Source organism: Pholis gunnellus (genome assembly GCF_910591455.1).
Source record: "Pholis gunnellus genome assembly, chromosome: 24".
NCBI lineage: Eukaryota > Metazoa > Chordata > Actinopteri > Perciformes > Pholidae > Pholis > Pholis gunnellus.
Genome location: NC_136551.1, coordinates 10,589,002 through 10,610,030, shown reverse-complemented (window position 1 = coordinate 10,610,030; position 21,029 = coordinate 10,589,002). Strand labels below are relative to the sequence as shown.

The 21,029-nt window shown below is 48.6% G+C and overlaps 1 protein-coding gene across 1 annotated transcript in view; it reads left to right on the top strand.

Moving 5' to 3' along the window:
• The window catches only part of zranb3 (zinc finger, RAN-binding domain containing 3), a 56,515-nt gene that overhangs the window by 9,904 nt on the left and 25,582 nt on the right, over nucleotides 1-21,029 (top strand). Inside the window, 9 exon segments of the mRNA XM_079185986.1 lie at nucleotides 1,237-1,322; nucleotides 2,686-2,857; nucleotides 6,818-6,952; nucleotides 9,709-9,828; nucleotides 12,637-12,756; nucleotides 13,301-13,480; nucleotides 13,614-13,787; nucleotides 14,531-14,987; nucleotides 20,200-20,427. Of these exon segments, the coding sequence (XP_079042112.1) occupies nucleotides 1,237-1,322; nucleotides 2,686-2,857; nucleotides 6,818-6,952; nucleotides 9,709-9,828; nucleotides 12,637-12,756; nucleotides 13,301-13,480; nucleotides 13,614-13,787; nucleotides 14,531-14,987; nucleotides 20,200-20,427 (1,672 nt within the window).

Sequence of the window (21,029 nt, the reverse complement as noted above, 5' to 3'; positions counted from 1 at the left end):
TCTCTCCCTGCCACTGGAATCTGAAACCGAATATAACATTTTATATCATCCGCAGCATAAACCTGATAAGACCTGTCCCTGCCGCTGTGCCAGCCTCCCCGCTGCCGTCATTACTCACTGGTGGCTCTGACATCGAGTTAGCACACAGCTCAGGGCATGCTGCACCGTTCACCGTGTGCCCTCGTTCCACCCACCTATTATATCAACAGTGTGAGGGCGGGGGGGGGGGGGATGCAAAGTTCCTGTTGAACAAGCGCTGAATTTAGAACAGCGCTCGCACTGTGTGGCTGATCGCCTCGCCGATGATTGCCTGTCATCGCTTCAAAAATACTGCAAATATGCCATACGTTAACGCTGACGACAGAACAGCCTGTCACTTTCTATGTTTTAATGATGCAAAGATCTTTTTGATGACTTTTCTTCTTCTTTTTTGCGCCTTATCTGACTGCGCTGGCGATTTGACCTTGTTAGTTGGCTGCTGACACAAATAAACCGTCGCACAACGCGTGGCTGGTAAACTAGGCGAAGGACAACATGACCCTAAATACATTGCACACAAGATGCACTTCATGACAGTAGACTAATCGAGAGCGCAGGTAAGGTCTGTGATTAAAGCACGCCCCCAAAAAAGCTCTCTGTACTTTGAGTTATTGCGCGCGGCTTTCAGAAAGTAAAAGGTGAGAAGTTGTGGCTGCTAAAATAGGGTGCCATCTTCAAGTCACGCTGCTAAACTTAAAGGCTGTGGTATGAGAATGGTGAAATGTATACAAGATGTACTAAAATACCTTTTTCCAAAGTAAAAGTTATCATTGTTAGCATTTGGGGACTTGCAGTGCTTATTCACTTTCTTGCCGAGAGTTAGCTAGATGGGAAGATTGATTGCGCTTGCTCGCTAAATACCAAGCTACTACCAGCAGCTGCTTAGCTTAGCTGAGTTTAGCTTCTTTTTGATAAACTCATTGAATTATGTGTCTGTGACGTGAAACGTAGTAACGGTAGCAGAAATTGAGAAGAGTCACAAACTGACTTTGCTGAGTTTCTGACTCTAAATGAGTCGGCGTTAGCCATGTCAGTTAGCAGCATTTAGCTAAAGTTTGCAAACATTAGCTTCAACGAGCTACGTGACAATCAAGGGATCGCTAAAACATAATGTAACATTAGCTTAAGTAGAGACGAGTGATGAAGTTTATAGTTTATCTTTATGATAAAGACTTTTTCTGTCTCTGTGATTCACAGCTTTTCATGCAGATTGATGCCCTCTACCCCAAGAGGCTCGGAACCTGGACTGACTACGCCAAGAAATTCTGCAACGCCCATTACAGGTGAGTCTTCAACACACACAAGCTAACGTGCACCTCGCACACTTTGTCCCACTTATTTGTAGTGTAGTTTAATGCTACTATACATGTCACATGCTACTTCTTTGACATTTTGGTAAACACGCTAATTCACCTTCTTGCCAAGAGTTAGCTTTGAAGGTAATTGTGTAGCGAGAGCCGGAAAACCGTTAGCTTAGCGTAACGTAGCAAAGAGACTGGAAGCAGCAGGTAAACAGCTAACCCACCTACCAGCGTTGCTAATATGTTGAAACGAGTTGCGGTATTACAGGGTGAATTTGACAGATCTAGGCTCGCTGCCTCAAGTGTTTACGCTAAGCTAAGCTAGGCTAAGCTAACTGGATCTAGCTTCTGGTTTGCTGAAATTTAGTGGTATCTTATTTATCTCCTAAATCGTCAAATTAAACTTTATTTTATTTACACACTTTTAATTCCTTGCTCAATGATATAAGCAGACTTTCCAGTAGATCTCATCTACCGTTAAATTCTCACTCTTTTCAAGTGTCTGCTGGGATGAGGTGGGCTGTACCTGAGCTATTGAGTTGAGGTGGTTTTGTTGTCGGAGCCAGACCCCGACCGAAGCCAAGCGTTAAAATGCCAACTGGCTGCCAGTTACGATCAGTTACACGTGTGAACACGCACATCAAATGCATTGTTTTGGATGTCCATCACAGCCGGGCAGCTCTGCTGTGGATGGGCCCGCCGGCATTAGTGATAACACTTTGTATCTAATAGCGCTCGTGTGGCTGGGGGGGGGACGCCGCTCTGAGCCACAACTTTCACGCGAAAGATCGAGCGCGCCTTGTCACATAGTGACGTTATCCGCAGCCGTGGAGTTGCTGGTTCAAATCCCCTCTCAGCAAACCAGAAGCAGAAACACTTTCACTTCCCCTTCCCTCAGAAACTACACGTTTAGATACCGAAGTGTGAAACGGCGCATTTTGGCAGTGGCTTGTTAAGTTTGTCCACACTTCCAGCCAATATGGCAGATGACCAGCCTTTGTGTGGAGGGCCAGTTCTATTCTAAAAGAAATCCGCTTGGCAGATAGATTGCGAAAGTTGCCAGGCGAGTTTTGGGATGAACCTGCTGCCGTGGCCATTAGACAAAATAGTTTGCTGCTCTGCAAAGTTGCCCTTAAGCAAAAAAACGGATTCCCCCCCAACGACTGCTGCAGCACACGATGGAAGGCTGCTGCAGAGCCGGGCAGCTCCCAGGTGGGAATGTTTTAAATGTGTTTAACTACTCCAGGGCATTGCCGTAAATAACTATGCTTTCTGAGGAAGTTTCTCTCGGTTTTCGAAATATATAAAATGCATCTGCAGCCACAGCTTTTTTTGTCTCTCACAGGTACTTCGGGTCTCGCAGGCAGTGGGACTGTCGCGGGGCGTCTAACCTGGAGGAGCTGCACCGGCGGCTGAGCGAGATCATGATCCGCCGTCTCAAGGCCGAGGTGCTCAAGCAGCTGCCCCCCAAAGTCCGCCAGCGGATCCCCTTCGACCTGCCTAAGGAGGCCGCAAAGGTACATGTCAGACGACAACATGTGGCCTTTTGTCGGACATCCAATCCCTCTGCCGATGTCGTTATTTTCTAGGGCTGCAGCTAACAATTGTTTTCATTCCAGACCAATCACGAGTCGATGGCTCTGTGTGAATGTCAGATAATAATTAGGTGCCGCTCGTAATTTCCCAGAGCCCAAGGTGACATTATCAAATGTCCAGCTTGAGAAACCATTAATTAACCATGAAGATAGCTCCCAAACAATTTTTCTGTTGATGGACCGAATGATTAATCGCACAAGCTCCAACGTTTACACACACATGCCTGACGCAAATTCCAAAAGCGTCGCGTCTAAACACCCAGTCGCGTGGCAAGGTCTCGATTAATGGAGATGCGGCAGATTCACGCTGTTAGGTAAAATTAAATTCTGTTATCTCCGGGTTTATTCTCAGCACACGGGGAGTGATTAAAGATGATATATATATACAGATGATACTCTCCTGCTCATCACCTTTTTATTTATTTTGCTGCTTTAACTCTTGTTAGAATTTTGTAAATGTCGCTTTTTGACCACTTTCATCATGGTACGCTCTGATGAAGGTCCTTTTAGAACGAAAGCTAAAAATAAAGTGTTCTCTGCGTAGATTTAAGTGTGCGGACATCTCTTCTACCAGCAACACTTTCATCATGAGTTGCCAATTTACGCGCTTTTCTGACTTTATCGGCATATTCCGGCACGGCATCTTCTGCACCTCTGTGGCTCCAACACTCCTGTATCTGTCACATGGCAGATCCCTTATAAAAGCTGACGATGTAAAATACAGTATAATATTCTCTCGTCCATTTCCAGGCCTGTCGCCTCCAGTCTCAAGTCATACACCTCTTCTTTTAGCACTTCATGTCGGAGCGTTCCCTCTTTATTTCTGTTACAGTGTGGGGCCGCTCTGATGACACCTCGCTGGCAGCTGTATTCATATTGTTTATATATTTTAGCATTAACAAAAAAATGTAATATATATATGTGTGTGTGTGTTAATATATTCTAATGGTCCTCTTCACATAGTGCACCATGTTGCGCCGCCACGTTCTACGGTAGCCCAGAACGGACAAACCAAACACTGGCTCGAGAGAGGACATTTATGCGTTTTTTTACGTCTTTACCCCTTCGCACAGATAGACAGTGTGTGTGTGTGTGTGTGTGTGTGTGTGTGTGTGCATGTGTGTGTGTTCCCTACCAGGGCATTTGTAGAGTGGATGTCATGTTTGGTGTGTAGGTGTTTCACATCTCTTTTTTTATTTTTCCCGCCTCCCCAAAGTTATGGTTGCGGTCTCCGCCTCCCACGCCACGCCGGATGCATTAGCACACGTGGTTGCTAATGTGGCTTTGACCCGGGCCTGTGCGCCCGGCCTCCGCTCTCTGCGCCGGGTCACCGATGTCGACGCAACAAAGGGACCGGCACAAAGAACAATACACATTTAGAAGCAGCAGGAGTGGAAGCCCTAGCTCTAATTACGCCAACGTCCCAGGAATGACACGACAATAAGGACGTTGCTCATGAAAAGTGATGATGCAGGATTTTTTTCTCCTCAAATGTTATGGGACGCTTTAATTGGGGGGGCTAAATATGGTCGGTGTTCCTACACGGTGGTGCCAATTAGGCCAGCGAACGTACGTGCGTAACGGTTGGAAAAAGTCCCCGCAGTCGTTCCCCGCAGTCGTTCCCCGCAGTCGTTCCCCGCAGTCGTTGCCCGTAGTTGTTCTTCTCAGTCATTCCTCGCAGTCGTTCCCCGCAGTCGTTCCTCGCAGTCGTTCCTCGCAGTCGTTGCCCGCAGTCGTTCCCCGCAGTCGTTCTCCGCAGTCGTTCCCCGCAGTCGTTCCCCGCAGTCGTTCCCCGCAGTCGTTCTTCTCAGTCGTTCTTCTCAGTCGTTCCCGCAGTCGTTCCCCGCAGTCGTTCCCCGCAGTCGTTCCCCGCAGTCGTTCTTCTCAGTCGTTCCCGCAGTCGTTCCCCGCAGTCATTCCCCGCAGTCGTTCTTCTCACTCGTTCTCCGCAGTCGTTCTCCGCAGTCGTTCCTCGCTGGCCTCTCACGTTGGCCGAATCAGCAGCTGTGACGCTGAAACATCTGCGGATAAATGAGCTCGCAGATCATCCGTCTTTGCGGAAACAAAAGGAGCGACCGCCTGTCTTCGTCTGTTGGTCCGACCCAGGAACGCAATGAGGGAAATTCTTCAAATTTGCCACAAACGTCCAACTCAGGGATGAACCGATAAGGTTTTTGCCATAACTCAATGCTAATTATGACCAATTGAATAGCATTAAACGATGAAGTGGTTTTACAGTTGGCGGAGGCACACCACCGCGAGGCGGTACTCCTAGTTTGGCTGGTGAGTGTTTTTTAAAACAGGTATTTGTCCGCTGAGAAGAATAGACGGCCATTTTACCCTCCCAGCTAAATGGACTGGTTTTTAAGAGATGTGAAAGGGAGATGTGAAGTGGCCAGTCCCCCCCAAAGCGACGGCCATTGTGCCTCCTCCACGAGAAATGGAAAAACATGAACAATATGAAGCATAAACAAACTGGCTTTTGAAGCCCAGTTTTGCCAGCCGACGATATCTAATGTACACCAGCACCACTCGCCAGTACAGCCTTGTTCCCCCCGTCTCATTTTACTCCCTAATGACGGCTTTTATCTTCCACAGCAGACACTTTTTATGCCCCTCCTGCCCTTTACGTTTTCAGCCCTGGCCTTTTGTCAGTGTTAGTCTAGTGAATATCATCAAGGGTGGATTGTTTAGCCACTCAGGTCCCCCCCCCCCCCCCCCCCCTAGCAGATTACAAAGCAATCCTTGAATGTGAAATTTTTTAATTAGAAATAAACATTGAGAGACGGTCCAAGCGCAGGTGCCGCAAACGCGATGCCGTTCGTTCCCCCGGCCGTCCTTGACTTTGACGAGGTTTCGAATCCGCTAAAATGCTAATTATTTCACTAAATGGTGCAACGCTCTTATGTTTCACCAAACGCCTCTCTCTCATTCCACCGCTCGCGCAAAAAAGAAAAAGGAAAAATCAGTTGTGAAACTTCACAAAAAGCATCCATTAATAAGGCTTCTCACTCTTTTCTCCCCCCACCTCGCTCACTCGTCACCCTCCCCTGCATGTATGTGTTTATGTGCTTAATCACGCGCGGACCACCTCTTCCCTCAGCCCGCCATATGGCTTCACAGTTTCCGCGTCGTTTGATATGCAGCGCTTCGAGGAAGTGTTCGTCGCCGTTTGCTGAAAATGTGTGAAAAGAAAAAAAACACATTTTCAGCCTGAATTCAGGCAGATGAGTTGTGGACAAAAGGCAAAAAATAGCCTGTAATGACAAAGTCAAGGGGGTTCTTCACTTCAGATTATAGACCCGCAGCAGTCAATGCATGAAAATGGAAGCAAACCCAATCTTTCAATACAGCGTGCTGCTTTTCTTGTCACATTCCAACATCATATGTTGCATTGTCGCGTGAAGAATCGAGTGTTTCCATGTGTTTTAATGATAAACAGGGCTAGCCTTCTCTGCGCTCCCCAACTCCTGCCCTTAAATACTTCTCGCCAATCAGAGAGAGAGAGAGAGAGAGAGAGAGAGAGAGAGAGAGAGAGAGAGTTTTTGATTTATTGTACCGGCCCGGCTGCTTCTCCATCTTCGACCCCGGCTTGTCACACGGCGGCTATAATTGGGAGATGCTCATGACCCACCTAGCTCAGCAGCCCGGGAGGGAGGGAGGGAGGGGGGATGCATCCTTGGGAATTCTCCATCCCTCTCTATTTTCTCTCCCTCTTTCTTTCTTTCTCTTCCAGGGAAAGTAGGACACCCAGCAGCACCATTAATTGTTTTGCCCTTTATATCACCAAAAAAGTACGAGCGAGAGAGAAAGAAGGTGCGGATGGAGAAATGAAGGACATCGGCCTCACCGTGTCCACCGTGTCTCTTCTGTGCCCTACAGGAGGCCTCGGCCAGCTTCGCCGAGTACGAGCGGCTGATGAAGGGGCTGGGGTCGGGGGGCGGCGCCACGGACAACCCCTTCACTCAGGTCATGGGCCTGGTCACACAGATGTACAAGCAAACAGCCATCGCCAAGGTAATGGGGGGACCAGGTGGTGCTTGAGTATTTCTTGTTTGAACCCCGGCCTTTGTCATTAAACAGTATTTCTCTGAATCCTGCTATTAAGTACTGAGGGTGGGGAGAAAAAGCTCCGCAGCTGAAAATAGTCCCCAACAAATGCACATTTCCTTCTGTTTGAGTGTTGGAACCGCATGGAACCGGTACCCTGTTAGACAATGTGACACCCGACAAACGAATAGAGCCACAAACACAACAACCTCCTTTAATAGTTGGTGTGTTTTAAGTGAAGCTACCCCCAGTTCTTCATGAGCACAGAAGTGGTGAGGAAGACGGCGGCCGCTCTTCCTCACGGAGGTGCTGCACCTCTCAGGCTCCCCACAGTTAGAACTCACCACGTGCATCACCCGCAACCGTTTAAATCGCCTCCGAATTGGCAAGAATGCCCCTTTCTTTTGTCGGGTTTGATGTTTTCAGGGAGTGTTGAACTGATGGCGTCGTGTTCTGAGCGCTTGGGAAGGCATCGCCATGGTAACAGAGCCTAATGGTCGCCGGTGAAAGCACTTAGACAAAGTAGGGAGTTACAGCCGAGGTATTATTTAGTTGCGTCCGGCCTGGCATGATTACACCTTATCTCGACGTTACACGCCGCGCTGAAAATAGCATCCTCTGTGATGCTGTTGCCATGGGAACTCGGGCCGGCCTTCTCGGCCTGAAGTGACGGCTCTCTCTTTTCTTTTAACGAGGGAGAAATAAGCGATGCGGGGGAAAGGTGGCTCGATGCACACAGTATGAGGAAGGTTGGGGTCAGAGCAACCGGCGGCGATGATCTTAACGAGCGTTTACGTTTCCCGCTCCTCAGTGGAAACGGTCCTCTCACGCACGCGTTGAGTAAACATTCCCACCAAACACAGCATCCCCTCGCCAATCATGTGACGCGTTCAAGAGCCGGGCGGTCCTCTCAATTAGCCCGACGAGCCCCGAGGAGTCGCAGCCCACCCGCGCCCGGAGGTCAAGGAAGACCGGAGATAACCTCCGAACGCAATCATCGACGCGCCGCTCGCTCAGCCTGCCTCCGAGCTTGGATCTTTTTCTGCGCTCGCCGTTGTTTGCTGATTGGATTTCTGCTCAGTTTAGCCTTAACACTGGACCTCCTTTCATTGCAAAGCCCCCCCCCCCCCTTCCACCACCACCCACCTCAAAGCCGATACACCCGACCCAGTCTCATTTCCTCTCCTATTGGTTTTTTTAAGAGCGAGACACACTTTCTACTTCAGAAAACAAACAAAAAAACGCATTCCTTCTTCCTTTTTTGGTTTTGTGGATCATCAGGAGGGGTGTACTGGTGCGATACGTTCACACATATCTGTCACTTTGACGGCATCGTGGCCCCTGCCGGCCCGCCTGCCTGCCAGTCCGCCTGGCGACGGAGCTGCCAAACGCCTTTGGGGTATTTTTATTGCTTAACCCGCCAAGCATCTGCTCCCAATTACCCAGAGAGAGGACAGCTCTGATGCCGGACTTTAAAGCGGTCTCTAACGGGGCCGCTTCAGACAGCCGAGAAGTTTGTGCACTAATTAAACTCGGCGGAAGGAAGCCCGGTGAAGCCCGAGCCGTTGGTAATGAGGACCCCCCCCCACACACACACACACACACACACACACACACACACACACACACACACACACACACCCCAGATCATAACGGGGTCGGCAGGACTGGCGATGAGATTCGTTATCGGGCGCGTCGGCTAATTATCAGCAGGCCTGAAGCAGAGGTTTCCCACCAGAGCAGGTGTGATGGCAGCAGAGGTTGTCAGGTTGCAGTAGGTGTTGAGACAGGACCCTCTGACTGGAATCAGAACTCAGTATTTCTCACTAGTCGCTGCTATTCTCGGCCGCTTTTTTACGCCCCCCCCCTCCCCTCCGAGGCTCCGAGACGAGGCCCCGGACGCTCAATGACACGCTCGCTCAGCACATCCACTCCCGAGATTTGCAGGAAGTAGCGGCGACAGGCCGCACAGCCGTCACGGTGCCGTCGCTCGGGCAGCAGCGAGCGGTGGAACGATAGATACGGATACCTGCAGGGCACAGTTAACTGTCTGGCACTTCTGCTGCTTCCTTTTTCAAGATCGTTAGCTTCACGCTGTCAATCAGGCCCGCAAGATCCTGTTGAATCCGCACTATGATGATTTCTTTTTTTAAGCAGTGTTAGCATTTGACTTCATAAATAAATCAAGACGAACAGGTAGAAAAATACCAGGCGTTAGTAAAAACATAGAAATAGAACCAAGCGACTCCAGAGTGAAGCTGGTGAACTTTGACACACGGGTGAAAATGTCCTGAATATCTGACAATAAATCTAATTTCATGACTTTCTCTTTATTAAGTTGTTGGTAAATTCCTGTTGTCTGTGGAACAAAAGGTGACTTCTCCTTGAGTCTGGGGAAAAGCACACACACCAATCACATCTCTCCAAGTTGCGAGTTATTGATTTGTTCTCACTATCTGAGCTGACAAATGTGCCCCCCCCCCCCCACCGCCCGGTCGCCTCCACAAGCTCGCTGCTTTTAAAGTCCAGATCCGCGGCATTCAATAGAGAATCGATCACGCGGAGAGGAATGCCGCGGTGATTAATTGGCTTCTTCACTGATCCGGCCGATTCCTCCGTGCCGTGTGGTCGACCAGTGTGGTGATGGATTCAGCAGCTCTCTTTCATCTGTGTCTATTTCTGTATCTGTCTGTGTGTGTGTGTGTGTGTGTGTGTGGGGTCAGGCGGGAGCCGTGAAGGACTACATTAAGATGATGCTGGAGGCGGAGCAGCTGAAGTTCCTGGTGTTCGCCCACCACCTCACCATGCTGCAGGCCTGCACCGAGGCCGCCGTCGAGGCCAAGGTAACCTCAGGCGCTCCGCAGGCAACTGGAGCGGGTCGAAAGCAACACACACACTTCCACGCACACACACACACACACACACGTGACACTTGACATGTTACCCCAAAACCGATTTTCCGCACGACTCCGATCCAGATAGGTGATGCGGTCACGTCTTTGTGAGGAGTCTCGTCCCCTCGGCTGATTACAGGGACTTATTTATTAATAGATGTATTTATATGCGCGGTGCATTGATTTCTCTGGTTGTTTGTGCCAACTTTATTTATACAGCACCTTTAAAAAACAGAGTTTACAAAGTGCTGAAAAGACGCACTAGACTGCCCCCTACGATGGATAGTGCTAGTCCCGACCGAGGCTAATGAACGGATGACATCGCTGCTTCGTACACAACCACGACCGACTGAATCTCTAAAACCCGAATGTTTTCTCTTTGTTTGCCGTGAAGTGCTTTGTGTTGGGAGAATCGGCTAATCGGATGCCATTGTGGATGATGGCTTTTGCATGTACGGTGGCCTCGAGTGGTCAAACATCTTGATTTTGATGGATGCAAAAACAAAAAAAAACTGCTTCTTCACTGAAAACACAAAACAAAAAGCTTAAATCAAAAAAGGTGTTTTAAAAAGAGCTGGAATTTGTGTTATTCTTGCCCTATCAATCACTTAGAAACGAGAGGGAGCACTGTTCCTTTCTTTTCCAGCTGCAGCGAACCTGTACTGCCCATTACCGGTAAACCTGTAATCACTAAATGTGCAGTATTCATATTTCACCCCTCCTTCCTGGCTAACCAGAGGTAATTGGCCCCATACTTTAGGTTCTATTCTTTCATCCGTCGCCCCGCTGCGTTTATAAGTCAAATCCTCGCCGTATCTGTGATTAACATAGACGGAGCGCTGAGCGCTAAGCTCACAAGCCGGCCTTGTGCGTCAGCGGGGGATGTGCAGCAGGTGTTGGCAGTCAGAAGTTGTTTGCGTCCAACACTTGATACGCTAAATTCAGGTGTGTAGTGCAACTCCAGTGCAATATGTAGATAATTAATTCTATTTTGAAACACAATATGCATTTAGTATCAAGCACCTCTCGAGCAGTCCATCAATCATCTTCATCTAAGATTGTTAATTATTTTTCCTCATTCTTAAAGAAAGTCTTTTTTCTCCCTCTCAGAAAGTAAACTTCCACAACTAACGCGCTTCACAAGTCAACGTGTGTGTGTGTGTGTGTGTGTGTGTGTGTGTCAGAGGTCGGGGAGGTGTTGTCGAACTGTAATGCAGCGGTGTTTCGTGTGATCGCACATCCACATGCGAGGCGCTCTCTCTCCGGTGCGTTCGCACTCGGCAATTAACAGGGACGGAGCTAAAAAAAGCCAACGACAGCCGGCGCGCTGCGTTCAGGAGCGCGACGTTATGCTGTTTTTTACGCTCCGCACCGCTCCCTCCCTTCTCGCCCGTTGCCAACTGGTCTGAGTTGTGAATGTTTTCAGTGTGATGAAACAGCAGGTTTGATTTCAGAGTGTTATTTATTTATTGTGCTAACCTGCTGGGATGCTTAGTTCTCTGCGAGCACATTTATTTTCAACCTTTTATTTTTCTAGGAAAGCTCAAACGAGACCTCTGTGTTCTCTCTCATCTTCATATTCATGCAGGCACAGTAGCATAGCACAGTAGCATAGCACAGTAGCATAGCACAGTAGCATAGCACAGTGCCACTGAGCCGCTCCGCAGGAGCGACGGACCCGAATCAAAAGAGTGCATTAGGAGCTCAGCGATCGTCAAGTTCAGGTTCAACGGACGCTCTCTCTTTGTCTGCCTTTTCCGCCGGCTCGTACATCCGTCATTGAAATACCACCAGAATAGAATGCAGGTTAATGGGGGAAAAAAGCCCCCGTGCCTTTTAATGTTCCAGCACAAATCTGCACTGGCTTTGTTAAATGCGGCCCCTTCGCAAACCGTGTGAACCTTTAGTCAATTCAAAGAAATGTGCAGACAACAGCGCTTTCGCAATCTGCAGATCTGCTGGTGCACTTCCAGCCATTCGGCGCTTCTAGGCCGTCGACTGTACCGCGGGAGTGGGTGGCGTCGTCGTGACGTCACATGTTGGTTCGCGGAATGCCGTTACGAAGCCTCGAGTTTGCCGATTTGGCCGTCGCCATCTTGAATTTTTGCAACCGGTGAACAGAAGTTACCGAATTTGGAATGCGGGGGAGTGACGTAGAGACGCCGTATACGGCTCTGGTAGCTGCAGTAGCCTGTCAATCACTGTGTAGCCCCGCCCCTAAAGCATCCCCTGCTTTATGGTCTGTGTGACTCTAAATGGACCATCATTTACTAAATGAACATCATGCTGTATTGAAGAAGACTTGAAACTAGAGATTGAGACCATAAACTCATGTTTACAATGTTTACTGAGGTAATAAATCAAGAGAGAAGTAGAGTCATTTTCTCATAGACTTCTATACAACCAGAGGAGTCGCCCCCTGGTGGACACTAGAGAGAATGCAGCTTTAAGACACTTCCCCATTAGCGTCAGTCGTCAGAACCGGAGGTTGCCGCCTGTTCTAGGCTGGTGATAAATAACCTATTTGATTTAGTTAGTCTGGCCTTAAAAGTTTTAATTATGTTCAAATTGAAAATGAGAATATGTGACTTTTAAAAGGAGACATAACACAAATGAAAACATATATTAGTGCTGCTTTAAAGCACGTGTTCCATCAGCTGCACAGCTGGCAGCTGTCACCGTCTGGTTCTTGCTCATCTATCATCTTTGAGAGTTTTTTTTATTTTCTCCAAAGAAGTAAACGTTGTGTTGCTGCAGGCCGGTTACATCCGCATCGACGGCAGCGTGCCGTCCTCCGAACGAATCCAGCTGGTCCACAAGTTCCAGAGTGACCCGGAGACGCGGGTGGCCATCCTCAGCATCCAGGCAGCCGGTCAGGTAGTCACTCACACACACACACACACACTCATGACTCAACATCATTCCTTTTTATTTCAGTTGCCAAGAATCTGCTGTTCAAGGATTCACAAATGACTCTGGAATAGTCTTTAAAAAGATTGAATTTGATCATCAGAAACACTTATGAGCACTCGGATGAACTAGTGCTTTACATTTGGTAAAATAAATAGGCTTCTAGGTGCACGTCAGCAATAATGATGACTGCTCTCGGTTGCAGGGAATCCTAATCGAGGTTTGTGCAAGTAGAAATAAATGCCCAAAATGTGTTACGCTCTCGATAATAAACTTGACATTAATTATTCTGGATGAGCAAATGTGTGCACGCGTTCCAATCAAAGGAAGTAGGTGCTCGAAGCTCTCATACGGCAATTAGCTGCTAATATTCTAGTTATTAAAAAGAAAAAAGGATTTCACCAAATTACATTTCATTGGATGTGGGCTGGAGAGCTCCATTTGAGGTGAATGAGGTATTTTTGTTCTAAGTGGGCTCTTATTAGTGTGTGTGTCCGTCCGTCCTCTGCAGGGTTTGACCTTCACCGCCGCGAGCCACGTGGTGTTCGCCGAGCTCTACTGGAACCCCGGCCAAATCAAGCAGGCGGAGGATCGGGCCCACCGCATCGGACAGACGGCCTCGGTCAACGTGCACTACCTCATCGCCAAGGGCACCTTCGACACCGTCATGTGGGCCATGCTCAACAGGAAGGTGCTGTGGGTGCCGTCGTGTGGGGGGGGGGGGGCTTTGGGCTCAGCCTTAGTTTCGTCACCACACATTCCACCGATGAAGCAATCCTTGCTGTGAATGATGCATCGCTGGAAACTCTGCATTGTCTCTGCAGGAAACGGTGACCGGCAGCACCCTGAACGGCAGGAAGGGCTACCTGAAGGCCGACGAGGGCGACCGGGACAAGTGGGAGTTCCTCAACTTCGCCGACGCGTGGACGCCGAGCAGCATGGTGCTGCCGGTGGAGGGGAACACGGCAGATGCCAAAGACGACGTGTTCTTCACTCACGTGAGTCAGCCCCCCCCCCTCTAGTCTTTCCTTTATCGAGTCTGTATGTTCAATATCTATGGAAGCGTTCTTATGAGGAGGCAGAAAGTTTAATATTTTGGTTGCCGTTTGAGGAGAAAGACAAGCCGTGTCTTCACTCCACAGATTGTGAATAATCGCACGCTTACAAAATATTACAGTTTTGGAAACTTAAGACGCAGTGTGGAGCGGAGTGATCGCCGTCATGTTCGGGAATCGCTGTGCAGCCGCTTCAAGGTTGTTTTTTAAATAGATGGAGTAGCGTGCAGTAATCAGGAAAGAACATGAGAGCTCGTCTAAATTTAAATAATAATGAATATGTCTGAGGTTTGGGAGAATTCAAGCCCATTACCTCAAACACCTTCTCTAGAAAAAAAGTCCAATCACCACATCAATCAACACGTATTATATTTAACATGATCAACAAGTTAATCGCTGCCAGTCGGAGCAGTCACGAGTCTCAGGGCCTGTGTCAGCGTGGCAGGAGACGCTCCATCTGTGCTTTCTCTCATAGAAACTCGCTAATGTGCAGTGGATTTCAGAGGGATTTCGGCCGATTGAAACAGCTGTGCAAAACATGTGATCCATATTTCATCATCAGGCCTTTCTCATTATTATGTCCCGAGTAACCAAAGACTTTGTAGCATCAGCAAAAGTTGCTTTGTATTTTTGTCAGAAGGGGAAATGAATGTCATTGTTACTCGCGTCTTCTTTCTTTCTCTCAGTTTGAGAAAGAGAAGCAGCACGACATCCGTTCCTTCTTCTCGCCGGGCGGCGGCAAGGAGAGGAAGAGGAAGAGAAGGGAAGATGAGGAAACCTCTCCCTCTGTCTCCTCAGAGAGTGGGACAAACTCTGAAAAGAGAGAGGAGAGAGGTGAAGAGTCCCGGTCCCAGACCTCGCTCTCATCCGACCAGGACTTCTCCCCGCAGCTGAAGAGGCTCCGGACGCCGCGGCCCGGCCAGGGCCCCGCGTCTCGGTGCGGCGGGAAGCGGAGGTCGGCGGCTGCGGGGATCGGCTCCGGCGGCCCCGCCCCCTCCCCCTCCATGGCCCCGCGGAGGCTGTCGGAGCCCCGCCCTCCCGCTGAGAAGTGGAGCTGCGGGGCCTGCACCTACTCCAACAGCAGCCTGCTGCCGTACTGCGAGATGTGCGAGTTCCCGCACTCTCCCTCCGGCGTCCGCTCAGGTAGGATTACCACCCAATTATTACCAAACCTAATGTCAAACCCGATTCCATCAAGGACGGGGGGAAAAAACAACAACGACATTTCCATCATCTCTGCACCTGATGCTGAAATCCAGTCATCTCTTTATTTCCCTCCCTGTCAATATCAATCGCACCAGTCTGTTGACATAATACTTTTGAACAGCATTACAGATTTCACCAGATGGAGACGCGTGATAGCGAAAGATGGAGGCAGGCTTGCCAGAGTCTGAAATAGCTCTCTCTTTCTCTCTCTCTCTATTTTTCTCTCGCTCTCTCGCTCTCTCTCTGCAATGACAAGGACTCAGTGTAATTCTCACCTGTCAAGCTGAGGGAGAGGCAGAGAGAACAGACGCCCACTATTGCTGCAAACGTCTCGCACAAAGTTGGGAAAAGTTGAGCCGGCTGTAGCTGATATCTCTGACAGCCTATGATTGTATCCTGCAAAGGAGAGTGTGGGGGGGGGGGGGGGGGGGGGGGTTCGTTCGTTATGACCTGGCATGTCTGAGGTGCCGTCCTAAAATACAATGCCATTTCAGCAGCGGTGATATTCAAGCGTCGCTAATTTTGCGGCGGTATTGATAGCGGAGCGCCTGCGAGTTAAAGTCAGCCAAAACCCATAATTCCAAGCACTCGGATCAATCTTTGCTCTTCATCGGATTCTGACACAGCCTCCCACTGAAAATCAAGTGGGGGAAGAAACAAACTAAATTAAAAAAATCAAAACACCAGCAGTTGGCGAAGATGATTCATCCAACAAAACAGCCGTGCCAGGCTGGGACGGTGTGTACGAGAGGAAATGAGGGGCTTTGTTTGACGCTCTTTGTTGGCTTCATAAGTACACTACATCATGTCCATACACTTAATGACATCACGTCTCATAACCTAAAGCATTTTGCACTTGAAGTTTTATCATTATTCTAATGCTGTGTGTTTTAAGTCAGGCTAGCTGCTTCCCCCCGTTTCCACTCTGTGTGCTAAGCTAAGCTAATCAGCATTGCCGGCAATGCAGACAGGAGAGCGATTTTCTCTCAGCAAAAGAAACGGAACTATTCCGTTTTACAACAGTTAAAAGCTGCTGAGGTAATTAACAGCAATTAACAATTGCACTGTAAATAGATTCAAGGTATCGGAATGCAAAGATACGTGACTAAATGACCTCGGCCCACTTGACGTGGGTCTGCAGTGCTGCAGCCGCATCGTCTCCTTTCCATTCATAAAGGATTCAGTGTACCGTAAACACATGCACGGTACATACGCGTTACCCAACGTTCAATTTCTCACCAGTGCGCTTTAATGACTCAAGTGTCATTATGCAAATCCAGGATCTATATTTAGTGTAAGGGTAAATATTGGCTCTGCTGAGGGTTCGTTTACAGCTCAGTCCAGTGGAAGTGAGGACGGTGCACTCAACAGTTCAAACTAAGCCTCGGCCTCAGAGCGTCACCGGGAAAAAGAAACACACCCACGCGCTCGCCCACACACACACACATTTTTTAACAGTGTTAAAAAATGTCATTCTCAGCAGACGCTCGATAACTATTCAGCAATCACGCTCTCTTCTTTGTCACAAACGCCACTCTGCATTCACAGCAGCGGGGGCCGTGTCAGCTCGCGAGACGGGGAATTTAACAACCTGCTAAATTTGTAAATGACAGTGTGGCGCGAAGTAACAACGGTATTTATGGAGATATCTCTCAACTTGGCACCGCAGTCCTCAGCGCGTGGCAATGTAAGAAAATAATCAGCTCCGGGGCGCAACATGAGAGATGTTATCCCTTCAAGAGCGACAGTTTCTCACAATGACGGGAAGGAAAGTTGTGTCACCGGCATTAAGACGCGTTGCCGAGAATCACAGCCGCATGGTGCACGGACTGGGGTCGCATTCAAAGTAAAGGAACAGAAGAAGTGGCCTTCACTTGTCTGTGGATTTGAGCAGCATGGCAAAAACACAACAACACAGCAGCTGTAGAGGAAGAACAAGTCAGCATGCAGAGGGATGTTAGTCTGTTGCACCATGAGGCGCTTGTACCAGAATGAGATGCAGGAAATGAGAGCGATTTCTAGGATGGAAAGTTTTGAAGCTTGATGGCAGGTCTGAAGCTGGCTACCAAATGTCAAAGTGACAAATTCAAGCCCCTTTCCCTTAGCTAACGTTGCTACGCATGCTAAACGTTTCCGTCCAGGAACTGCACATGCGGTGATAATGGCGGTAGATTTGCCGCTCAAAATTCATACAAGTTTTTGGTATCAATGGGTTTCCAATTTCACACCGAAGTAAAGCAAAGCAGCTTCTCTCTTTCCAGCTGAAGCTAGCTAGCGTTAGCTTATTAACATTAAATCCGTGAGTTATTTGAAATGTTCCTAAAAGTCATTTTAAGTGTCCCAGTTCTGAAATATGCACCTGACAGCCCCATAAATGATGTCATGCTAAAAGACTTAAGCTAAAGCTACATGTTCCAGGCAAAACTCAGCATTATCTCCAGTTGATTAAACCCGTAGAAGATGTCTTATAGAAGCAGTTTTGTTCTTTCTCTGAGGTTGGCGACTAACCCTACGATATCTTTGGCTACAGGTTTGACCGGAATAGCTGTTAGCAGTTAGTGCTAACTCTCCTATCCCAAAAAAAGCAAGCTAACGTTAGCCTAAGCTTTGATGAAGTAATTTGGTCCCCATGTAGTGCATGTTCCAGTCCTGAACAGGTATTTTTCTAATGTAGTTAGCCTTAGCCTTGCTAGGTTGCTAATGTAGTTAGCCGGGCATGCTAACATCTAACATAGCTTACGTTTGAGCAGGTGAACACACCGTTTAATCCATTCCTTATACCTTTGCTCTTGTGTTTTTGTCTTTTTGACACCTTCCTCCAAACCCTTGTTATATATGGAGTATAGCTCTTACTTCAGCTGCTTGAACACCACTTTGGCATGTTGAGAAATCCTTGACAGGCCCGCCGTGCCCACGGTTGCTAAGCTAGGATTAAACAATTGCTGTTCCGTGGAGGGGTTTTAGCGAATGGTTAAGTTATGAAATCGAAATTATTTTTAATTTTGGAGACATCTTTGTTGGGAAGCTTATAAAGTCCAAGTCTTCGTCATCTGAAGGTGTTGGCACTCTATTACCTGTGCGGCAGGGAGGGTAACTTACCAAATTACAACAGCCTTCATTAATTGGACACAAATTGAATCACTGTTGTGCCACATCCCCGAGTAATCAAGAACCGTTTTTTAATCAAACTGTCATGCATTATAAGCTCCTTTTATGTGACGGGGTCGGACATCTCGGGTGGGCTTTGTTGAGAACGCTCTCCCGAAGTGTATTTTAGCGCCAGTAAACGCCGAGCCAGCTCCGGCTCAACCGCGCGCTCTCAGGTTGAATCAGCGGTGTTGAGCTCCCTGTGTTTGCAGCTTTTCTTCAGGGCAGGAGAGCGTGGGCGGCGGTTCAAATCCTTCAGCTCCTTTTTTTTTTCACCAGCAGACCAGCAATTTGTCTGGCGGCACCTGCCGTGAGAGAGTATACAGGGAGAGGGCAATTTGGTTATCTCCCGGCTCTCGGCTAGCACTCTGTCGACGTCCAGATTTTTTATTTTCTGGCCAATTTTTAGCATTTAACAACAAATGTTTCATGTGAGGACAAAGCACTCTCCTCTTCTTGTGCCACAGGCTGCAGCTGCTTCACTCCCTGCAGGCTGCAATAAAAGACGTGTGATTATTTCCCTCATAAGCTCACGACCGGCCCACACGTAGGGTTCGTGTGTCGTAGTATGTTAGTGCGCCGGGAATCGAGACTCAATTCCGGAACCTAATCAACCCACTACAGAAACAAATGGGGCCCTGATTGGAGGGGGGGGGGGACAAGGGGGCTGACTGGTAAAGTCGCGGCACGGCCCTGTAGGATTTCCCCCCCGTTAACGTCTTCCTCGGCGGGGACAACACAAATTGAGCCGTCTCTCCGTGGTCTCGCTCGGCTTGTTAGCGACGGGAGGGGGGGGGGCAGCTGCGGGGCCAGGAACCCTGGAGACCAGGATGACATTTGTGGGGAGCATACTAGAGGCTGGCCTTTTGAGGAAACAAGCCACGGAGAGGCAGGATCACTAATTAGCCCTCTGCGTCGCAGAGTCTCACAACTTACTGTCTTGTTAGATTTCACACCTCAAGTTCAACAAATACTGTAAGAGGATGTGATTTATATTTAACTAGGAAAGTTGGGGAGAGAGAAAAAAACTCTGTAAGAAGTTCTGTTCAGACTGAAAGTGACATTTACATTCGGTTATAGATAATTGTCTTCATGCCTTTAGCAGCCGATCTGTCCGTAAGCTTTACCTTGAAAATAGTACTCGTACTCGTGAACCCTCCGTTTGTGCCTCAGAACGCCGCTTACATTTGAAATAATATGCAGTCTATGAATGGCAACGGCATAATCCTTGCATCCATTAACATTTTTGTGGCTTAGATTTCTGCCTGACCTTCACAGAATTCTAACAGTCGGTGTGAATGAAAATCACCCGAAATGGTCCGACAGCAGAACGAGCTCGCTAGCCGGTCCGCAAGGTGCCGTGGGCTGATTTCTTCTTTTTTATAGCCGGAGCTGCGATTGGCGCTCCGCCACCATCAGCTGTTTGAACGCCTGCTCAGCTGGAGCGCCACCACAGATGCAGCGATCGACAATTATTTTTGTTTAGGTTTAATTGCACATGATGCAGGCGGGCAATTAACAAAACAATGTGACACAAATGTAATTTATTCTCACGGCAAATTACGTTGACTGTTTGATCTGAAGAGCTGGTGGAGGGAGGGGGGGGGGGCGTGTGTGTGTGTGTGGCAGGTGTTTGATCTGCAGCCCTCTGCTTCACTGCCAACGTGCTGCTGAGCAATGCACAGTTGTATGCGTTTAGACATTCCACTACACCCCTTGCCCACGTGTATCTGTTTTTTTTCACGATCGCATCTTCTAACGTCGTCAGTAGAGGACTTATGATGGCTAATAACACCACTAATGAGCCATATTGAGTTCTGCTTTCATGTCAGCAGTCATCTTGTCACACTCTTCAGATGATGGATGTCTCGCCAGGGAATGAAACTCCTCAAAGTCTGATTACTGTGTGCGGCTCGGCCAATAAAGTCATCTTCATCTCTCTCTCTCTCCCTCCCTCCCTCCCTATCTCCCTCCCTCCCTCCCTCTCTTTGTTCTGGCTCAGAGCCACCCGGGCCCCAGCAACCGCCCGCGACCCAACGCGGCCAGGCGTGCGTCGTCCTCTCCGGCTCCGACAGAGAGCCGGAGCCGGAGCTCAGCCGGGGAAAAGGCCTGAGTCCAAAACCGCGCCAAGACAAACAGGAGGAGGAGGAGGAGGAGGAGGAGGAGGAGGAGGAGGAGCAGGGCAAACAGAAACTGGGAGAAGCAGAGGAGGACAAGCAGCAGCTCAAAGGTAAACAATCAGAGAGAGCGAGGCGACCATGTCTCCCCCCACACACACACACAGAGTAATCCCACCTGCAATCTTCTCCTTTTCATATCTAGGGAAATTGGCTGGTGCCGCATTGTCACCTGCCATATAATCCTGTTTAATATCGTCACTTCAGACCAATAAGGGACTAGATCTCATTCCATATGGGGCTGGCCATTATTATTCTTACTATTATTAGTATCTAGTTGGGGTTATTGCCTATTTCTGCACTCAGGAAGCTACAGGAGACATTGAGTAAAACTTCACTTATCTCCGGAGTGCAGCTTGTTGAGGAGACCTGCTCGACGTACACACGAGGGTTTCAGGTTCAATCGCCGTCCAGTAGGGCAACTGATGAGCTTCTGATTGGCTGTTTCTTTTTTTAATAAAGTGGACTGAGGTCTAATTACATAAAAGGTACAAGTCCCCCCCCCTGACACCAGCTTATCCTTGAAACACAACCTGCTTTCCCCGTCCACTCTGGTTACACGTGTACATGTCTGCAAGTCTCCGAGGGATGTGAAGAAACAAATTCCCAATTACATAGTGTGTAATATTGCAAATTAAGACCTTTGTGTTCAAGT